This window comes from Bombus pascuorum, chromosome 11 (assembly GCF_905332965.1).
Source record: "Bombus pascuorum chromosome 11, iyBomPasc1.1, whole genome shotgun sequence".
Classification (NCBI taxonomy): domain Eukaryota; kingdom Metazoa; phylum Arthropoda; class Insecta; order Hymenoptera; family Apidae; genus Bombus; species Bombus pascuorum.
Window position 1 is genome coordinate 10533096 of NC_083498.1, and position 8171 is coordinate 10541266.

An 8171-nucleotide genomic window follows, 5' to 3' on the forward strand; every position below is an offset into this window, starting at 1 on the left:
ATCCCTTAATCATTTAAGCTGTAATGATAATAATCTGTATTATACTTTTCCATCGTTACTCCTTTCTTACACAAATTTACACTGCGGAAAGACGAAGAAGAGAAGCTAATCCGAAACAGACTTTCAGAAATTTGTCCTATCGTCGTTACTTTCATCGCCATAAAGAATAAAATTGACCAATACAAGATTGCTGTTCTAATTCTATACTGATACTCCAGATTCGACCCTTGAGTCCTCTGTATCACGCACGTATGCACGAGACTGTTCACGCATCTTTTTCTCCCCCTTCTTACTTTCAATTCAAGCATGGCAAGCAGTCCCCTCATGGCCTTTGCTTCTGATTCAAGAGTCTGAACATATATATCCTCCATCTTGTAGCTGAAAAGGTTCCATCTAAGAGCGGCCCGATTACATAAACGCGCATATTATCGTTTGTATTTTTCACGGCTTGAAAAAAAAAGAAAGAAATTAAAATAAAGAATAATTTTTAAAAATTATGTAAGGTTATAAGACACATATTAACCCGTCTTCGTGATATTTGCGAGTATATATTAATATTTTATTTTTATTACTCCATATTACAATACATTATACGTTATACGTTTATGAAAACGATCTGTTCACAATGTTCAATTAACTGATTCAAAGTATTGTTTACTATCTTTTGGGTTTGGTTTAATAGTTTTGGAATCCGGCTGCCAGTTGGCAGGACAGACTTCTCCGTGTTTTTCAACAAACTGAAATGCCTTGATGAGCCTCAATGTTTCATCTACGCTTCTGCCTACTGGTAAATCGTTTACGCTAAGCTGCCTCAATATTCCTTCTTTATCTATGATGAAAAGGCCTCTTAAAGCAACTCCAGAATCTGGGAGAAGGACATTATATTTAGCCGATATTTCCTTGTTAAAATCACTTAGAAGAGGATAACCCAAATTGCCACCCAGGCCTCCCTGTTTTCTTGGCGTATTAGTCCATGCTAAATGACTAAAATGCGAGTCTGTAGAAACTCCAATCACTTGCGTATTCAGAGCTTTAAACTGTGAAATTTTCTCACTGAACGCTATCAACTCAGTGGGACATACAAATGTGCTAAAAATAAAGTATTGTATTTATTTTAGAGTGTATAAAATATTTGGTTTTCTCTGGTCGTTCTCTATTGTTAAAACTTACAAGTCTAAAGGATAAAAGAAAAGAACAACATATTTTCCCCTGTAATCACTCAGGCTGATTTCCTTGAAATCACCATCAACCACGGCAGTTCCAGAAAACTCAGGTGCAGGTTTCTGAATCTGAAGCTGACAGGAAAAAAGATTGCTACTAACGCAAAAACTTCGAGCGTATTGCACTAACGTCGGCTGTCGAGCTTTAAACATCAAATTTGATGCAGTAACAAATATCTGTAAATGTATATATTACGTTACATATTAAAATAAACTTCAGAATTTAAATAAATTAAATGATTGATATCTCTATCAAATTAATCGACTTACCGCTTTACATGTTTGGGAATGTAAAGATGCTAACAATCGAAGCATTATTAATATATAAATTACCGGTTACGTGGATGGAGAAGTATTTAAACGAACACGAGACTACTTCACAAAATAATACTTATTCAAAACTTACTCTCCGAAGATTTGATAGTTTGTAGCTCTTAAAGAGGTTATATAACTCACTTTTCTTGTGAACAGCGCAATTTTAATAAGAAATAATTACGAAAAATCACTGTATCTATTTCAATCACATACAGATTTATTCACGTGCAAATTATTATAAAAATAATTGTTTAATCTCTTATGAAATATTCTCTTCAGAAATCAGGATATCCCTCCTTACAGTAAAATGTTAGAGGGCGACAAACGTACGATTAAAATTCAAAACCGATCTTTGGAATCGCCAATATTTCGATATCCAACTCGATACTTGAATTATTCTCGAACAATATAATCGATCGTACTCGATTGATTGATAAGGTATAACTGTTAATAAAATTAAATATTTATCAATATAACCATATTTTATTCAAATAACAATATTATAAGTTTTATGTTCATTCTTATTCAATGGGGAAACATATATTTTATATGTATATTTTATATATATATTTTATAAAATATATATAAAATATATATATAATATATATTATAATATATATTATAATAATATATTATATATATATTTTTTATAAATATTTATTATATATAATATATATTATATATATATATTATATATATATATATATATAAACGATAATCGTAGCATATAAATTAATAACGTTTGGTTTCTCCTACAATGGAAAATATCACAATGTCCGTTGATAAATAATATTTAACTTTATAATTAACCGATGATTCATGATAATTTGTTCATTGTCGGTGAAACCAGATGCGCGTTAAAAATAGAGATTTTTATTTCAGATAGGGTTTGAAATCTGTTGAAAATTACGTTCATACGTTATATACGTTGTGTCCAATAAAAAATGCATTCGCCATTTGACTCATCCTCTATTTTGAAAAATGGAAACGATGTATTTCTTGACTATTACATATTATCTTTCTGAAGTAACACAAGTTCTTCTCTTATAACTTTAAAATATACACCGCACTTTGAAGCCTTACTACTAAAACATGATATACAGGTCTGCTTACAGAGGCCACATCTTACCTTCTGCACTCAAATTCTTTAGCTATCTATACAATAGAGCTTCTCTAAAAACAGTCATCCAAACAACGGCAATGTCATTGATTTATATAATCGCGATCCGAAAAAGATCTCTTTTTTCGGTTTTTTTTCTTTTTTTTTTTTTTTTTTTTTGTTTTTGTTTTTTGTTTAATTGGAAGCCGTTGCGGTTGCATTGGAAGCAGGGGTTATAGCGGACGTTGATTCTTCTGTAACGATTCGTCGATTTTTTTTTATCCTTTTCCATTCACCATTCGTGTAATTCATTTGAAAATGTGTCTCGACTAACATAGGTACACTTGTACCATCCGGTTGCGTCACTTCTTCTATATTTTCCGAGAGCATTACTGTGACTATATTACCCAATTTCGGACAAGGATTATCTAAACAATAAAAGATGATAGATAAGAGTATTTATATTAAAAGATATTTGAGATTTTAACAAACAGGCGCATACCCCTTGAGCCAGCCATAAAACCTAGAATAAGAGCTTTTTCTGGTCGGGTTACTTTGTTAGCTGTTCTAAACATTTCTTGCGCCTCCAACATTTGTTCTCGCTACAAATACACAAAATAAATTAACGATCTTATGAAAGTATGAATCCTATATTGTAAATATTTCTACGTACCGTGAGAGACAAGCCTTTTCTTGTGTTTGCTGCTGCATTGGCAGGTTGTGCAGTAGTTTGTATACGAATTTGTGTAACTGTCTGAGCTGGTCTAACCGTTTGTACTCCGACAGGTGTACTTTCCACTGGTGTAATAACTGTCGGTGCCGCAACAGGTACAACTGTACTTGGAGTTGAAGGTGTACTTGGTGTTGTAGCTGTATTAAAGAAAGAAATGAATTATTTTCTGTTCATCATATGTAACTATATACAAAAACATACGAGTTTGCGGCGTGGTTACTGCCGGTGCTCCACTTGGAGGAGTAGATGTCGTATAAGATTGTATAGATGCTACAGGAGTGATTGGAGTAGCAGGTGGATTAATCGAAGTTAAACCCTGAGCATACTCTGGCGTCGTCGATGTTTCTGTTGTAGCAGTAGCTGTTGATGCTGCGGCAGCTGCCACTGCTTGAGCTTCTGCAACTTTCTTCTGCTGTTCTTCTAATTCCATCATTCTCTTTCGTTTTTTTGCTTGAGCATAGCCAAGTGGCTGTTCGTTAATATCTAATAACTTAATGCCACCATCTTTGCGCATCCTATTACTAAGAGGTGTCCTATTAGACATTGAAGAGCTCGTAAGTGAGGGAGAGCGAAAACCACTTGGAGGAACTCTACTAGGAATACCTTTCAGAGGTGCTGCAAATAATATATTATTTTATATTTTCATATTCTTTTTGTTTTTTCAAGATAATCCTAACTAGAACTACAAATATAAGCTTACTTGTGTCAGTCATTTTTCTAGGCATTCCTCTGCTCCTCACAGGCACTGTAGGAGCAGTACTTTTTTTCAAATTACTCGCAGCATCTGTACTCTTTTGAAGCAACTCTGCTCTTAATGCAGCACTTTTTGGTTTTCTTTTTAGAGTAAAATGCTTGACTGGGGTAGGCTGTTGACCAACCACAGAAGTAAGAGCAGTCTTATTAAGATAATGACATTCCAATGGAAGCATTGCTGGATCATTTTGTTTTTTCAAAAGTTTCCGAAGATCATTAACTAATTCTCCAAAAATAGGCCTATGTTCATCTAAATCAGTAATATCTGTGTTCAAAGAACCTGTTGATGGAAATGTCTTCATCGCTTCGGATAACATTGATACCCACAATTCGCTGTCCAATGATGCCACTTCAATGATTTCTTCCAATTCAACACGCCACTGCACAATTCAATAAAGTTATAAATTACAAACGTACATATATATATATATATATATATATATATATATATATAAATAATAAATAAATAAATATATATATTTACTATATATATAGTAAATATATACTATATAAAATAATATATAATATAATATATTTACTATAATATAATATATTTACTATAAATATATATATAGTAAATATATATATTTATTTATATTTATATTTATACATAGAAATTAAGCTTAAAATATCAAATATCAAATATCAATTACACTAAAAATGAAGGAATACATTACATATTTTTTTGAAGTATAAATAATTAAAATTCATAAATTTATTTTATAAATTATTCAATATTCAACGTATTGAAGCCATCGTTATAAATATTTTGACGCGTATTTTAAGAACAAATTGCTGCACTTTTTCGCGCCTTAGATATTTGTAACAAACAAACTGTGCCTTACCTCCTCGACATTCCGTCTTGGAATGTGGAAAAATGAAAGAAGTAATTTAAGCTTAACTTGCGTTTGAAGATCTGGAAAACAGTCTTTAATGTTCCGCAGTACTTCTGCGTTGAGTTGTGAACAAATTGAACTTCCAGTCCAGCTATCATTTGACGTTCCAAGCTTGTTATGAAGCCACAACGACGTATCACTGTCCCTCACATTCGCCATATTGGAGTCGTTTGTTTCGTACATTTGACGTACATTGCCGTGGTGCGCCACATGTTATTCCCGCCATGTTCCCGCCATAAAGTAACATGACATATGTATATCCACATAGCATACAAATTGTAGATGGACATTGATCTATTCATAATATATTAAATGTATATATCATATCAATATCACGTCAATACACAATCATATCAATGAAGATTCAAGTATACTCATGTGTAATGTTAAACCAAAGTTAAATTATTCCATACCTATTTTGAAAATTTGCGAAAGGATCTAAATGAGCATCTATGATCTAAAGGATCAAAAATTATCATCTACTTGTGAATCTGAAAAAGGGAGAACATGTGTTACCAGTATATGAACATTGTGAACCAGTATAAGCCTGTGGCTCACTCTATCGTAAATATTTTGTACTACAATAGGGTAAAAGCTACCGCGACGAATTTAACTATACAGCAGCGTGGCCGAGGCAATGAACAAAGTTTATTTAACAAATTTATTCATTAAACGTTAGAATTGTTAATGAATAATAACTGTGATCACTCTCAAATTTCGTATTTACTTTCATTACATAAGACATACATTTCGAAGATATAAATCGCACGTTTTTTAATACTATAAACTTCAATTAAATTAAGGTTTACTGGCTTTAATTAAAAACTATTTGTGTTATTGGATAATAAATAAATCATAGATAGTCATGTATAATCCGAGCAGAGAGATAGACTGCTCTGCGACCTAAAAAGTTAGAATCGTTGAATCGTAGTATCATTAGAACCGTCACGCTGAGCTCAGAGTCTAAATAAATTTCATTAAAGGGCAAAACTTTTTTTAATGTACTTAATCTATTATAATACAATTTTAAATATGAGTTATTGTTTGAGTTAATTTTTCTTGGCGTGTGATTCTTCAATTAAACGTCGAATTAGTTTTTCGAATTTTTTGAAGTTAAAATACAAGCAGGGTGCCTCAGCACTACACAGGCTGCAACCCCGCCAAAATCCTCAGAATCTCTTAAAGATCACGCAACAATGTAATAGAGCAGGTTTCAAAAATAATGTCATTAAAAAATATATATAAAGTTGCCTATAATTAATTTTACAACTACAAAAAGAATGGTTCCTTATAAGAAAGTATATTTCTGAAAATGAACCAGAAATGAGAAAACTATGTTTTACTTTTTCAGTTCATTTGTAATATAGAATCATTCCTTTACTGATTGTACCAACTAATGAAAATGATTGAGATTTGTTACTTAATGAAGAGAAAAGAAATTGTATGGAAGCGCGCGCATTAATCCATTGATTCATGGTCACATTTAATGCAAAAAGTATCAAGAATACATTATACTGCAGGAATGCTGATATTAATAATATAAATTCAAACTTTTTATCGTTAAGGCAGATTTTGTATATTTTTATACACTTACTTATATTTAATACAATTAATATTAATTTATATAAATAAAAATTATTTGATGTTCAGTTCCTACAAGCAAAAAGGGAAATATTGAATGCCAATGTACCACAATAGGAAAGTTAAATACTTCATTGAATGAAATTATTAAAAATATTATTATTACATATATTGTAGAAGTTAAGAATGCATATTTCCATACTTATTGATTTGTAATACTAATTTTCTTTTAACTATTTTTTAAAACGTCGGTCTTTGCGTTTGTATTTTTGTACTTTTGTAAGAGCAAAAGCTTCTACAGGTACGGGTAAATTAGTAATTAATTAAAACGGCTAATTAATAAAATATTAATTGATTTAGAAATCTTTTACAGATTTGTTAGAAATACATGACAATGATTTTATGATCTAGGTCGTTCTTTCTTTTCTTTATAAAGTGCAAGTAATGAAACATTAGCAACTTTCACTACTTTGAATCGAACTCCTGGAATATCACCCACGGCATGACCTTTACGACCAAAACCTGCTACCAAAACTTCGTCATTCTCCTCAATATTGTTTAAACAACCATCCCTAGGTACAAAAGCAGTAATTTTCTTGCCATTTTTGATAAGTTGCACTCGTACGCATTTACGAATAGCAGAGTTTGGTTGTTTGGCTTCTACACCACTGAAAACATACAATCGTTCAATTAAAATTTCATATAGAAATTTATTCCAATTCGAAGAGATTAATATAAATATGATATAATAAGAGACTAATAATATAAATATACATACACTTTTTCTAAAACAATACCCTTAGCATGAGAAGCACCACCGAATGGATTGGCTTTCCACCGCGTTCCCAAGTGAGCTTTTTTGTAATCTTTATCATTCCATCGCTGATCGCGTCTGTGGTTTACATGCTTACGCGCAGTACGAAGGCCACGAGGTTTACCTGTAAATCAAAATGTTAGGTTATGTATCATTTTTGTTTAATACATTTCATCTTCATTTTATTATTTCAAAATCTTCTATTAAACATTTGACAAAACTATAATTAAAACAAATTCAACAGTCGATGAGAACAACACATATTTATTAATTTCAAATTTACACTTTTAAAAACAATGTAATTTTAACATCGACCACTGACCCATCTTGCTCGTTGTTCTATACGATCGGAAGAGGCTAACGTGGCTATCTAAGAAATCAACGTTGTCTGTTACCGATGTTTTGGTAATTATACGATTTCGAATGAAGTATCCGCATGTAAGCGTCTTCGATTATAGCTTGATACTTTTTAATTGGTCGACACAATTTAGAAACTCCGTTAGAATTAAATCTAGATAGATTTTTATTAATAAGGTAAAAATTAAATGAACATGTATAAAAACTATAAATTAAGAAGCGCCGGTTATACAATATTACTATTTCATGAAAAGTCATATTATAAGTATAACTTGATTTTGAGATGAGTTAACGAGTTAATGAGTTTATTTCTTTGCCCTGGAAGCCCTTCAGATGTAAAATACATTATTACTTGGGCTCCAAAAGATGGTGCGATTTTTAAAAAAATTGAGAATCGACCATT

At 31.4% G+C, this 8171-nt stretch overlaps 3 protein-coding genes across 5 annotated transcripts in view; all 3 read right to left on the minus strand.

Moving 5' to 3' along the window:
- LOC132911854 (peroxiredoxin-like) overlaps positions 1-1859 on the minus strand; it is a 147524-nt gene extending 145665 nt beyond the window's left edge. Inside the window, exons 1-3 of one of the 2 annotated variants that reach the window (XM_060968854.1) lie at positions 1491-1859; positions 1171-1397; positions 625-1089 (exon numbers count right to left, since the gene is read on the minus strand). In XM_060968854.1, coding sequence (XP_060824837.1) covers positions 630-1089; positions 1171-1397; positions 1491-1535 — 732 coding nt within the window. In that variant the 5' untranslated portion in view covers positions 1536-1859 and the 3' untranslated portion in view covers positions 625-629. Of the gene's footprint in view, positions 1-547; positions 1090-1170; positions 1398-1490 lie in introns of those variants that run through there. The other variant, XM_060968853.1, reaches the window with a different exon arrangement.
- A 632-nt stretch (positions 1860-2491) lies between these two features.
- Positions 2492-5253, minus strand: LOC132911842 (negative elongation factor A-like). 2 transcript variants are annotated; one of them, XM_060968839.1, is made up of 7 exons: positions 4966-4991; positions 4448-4500; positions 4068-4370; positions 3569-3982; positions 3308-3504; positions 3137-3236; positions 2492-3062 (listed from the first exon to the last, which is right to left on the minus strand). In XM_060968839.1, the coding sequence occupies exons 1-7, from the start codon at positions 4974-4976 to the stop codon at positions 2830-2832; spliced, it is 1311 nt and encodes a 436-aa protein (XP_060824822.1). In that variant the 5' UTR covers positions 4977-4991; the 3' UTR covers positions 2492-2829. The 2 variants fall into 2 exon arrangements, with proteins under 2 accessions (XP_060824822.1, XP_060824821.1); XM_060968838.1 differs by having other exon boundaries at positions 4068-4500; positions 4966-5253.
- A 1677-nt stretch (positions 5254-6930) lies between these two features.
- LOC132911857 (small ribosomal subunit protein uS12) lies at positions 6931-7886 on the minus strand. The gene is made up of 3 exons (XM_060968857.1): positions 7734-7886; positions 7376-7535; positions 6931-7265 (listed from the first exon to the last, which is right to left on the minus strand). Exons 1-3 carry the CDS (start codon positions 7735-7737, stop codon positions 6998-7000), a joined length of 432 nt encoding a protein of 143 aa, XP_060824840.1. The 5' UTR covers positions 7738-7886; the 3' UTR covers positions 6931-6997.
- Between the last annotated feature and the right edge of the window lie 285 nt (positions 7887-8171).

Excerpts from the sequence above, each read along its gene's own strand:
- LOC132911857 (XM_060968857.1), bottom strand. Across the intron at positions 7,266-7,375 it reads GGTATTGTTTTAGAAAAAGT|TGGTGTAGAAGCCAAACAAC; the intron begins GTATGTATATTT and ends GTATGTTTTCAG.
- LOC132911842 (XM_060968838.1), bottom strand. The coding sequence starts at position 5,199 with ATGTACGAAACAAACGACTCCAATATGGCGAATGTGAGGGACAGTGAT. Across the intron at positions 4,501-4,965 it reads CAAGACGGAATGTCGAGGAG|TGGCGTGTTGAATTGGAAGA; the intron begins GTAAGGCACAGT and ends TGAATTGTGCAG. Across the intron at positions 3,505-3,568 it reads AGTAACCACGCCGCAAACTC|CTACAACACCAAGTACACCT; the intron begins GTATGTTTTTGT and ends TCTTTAATACAG.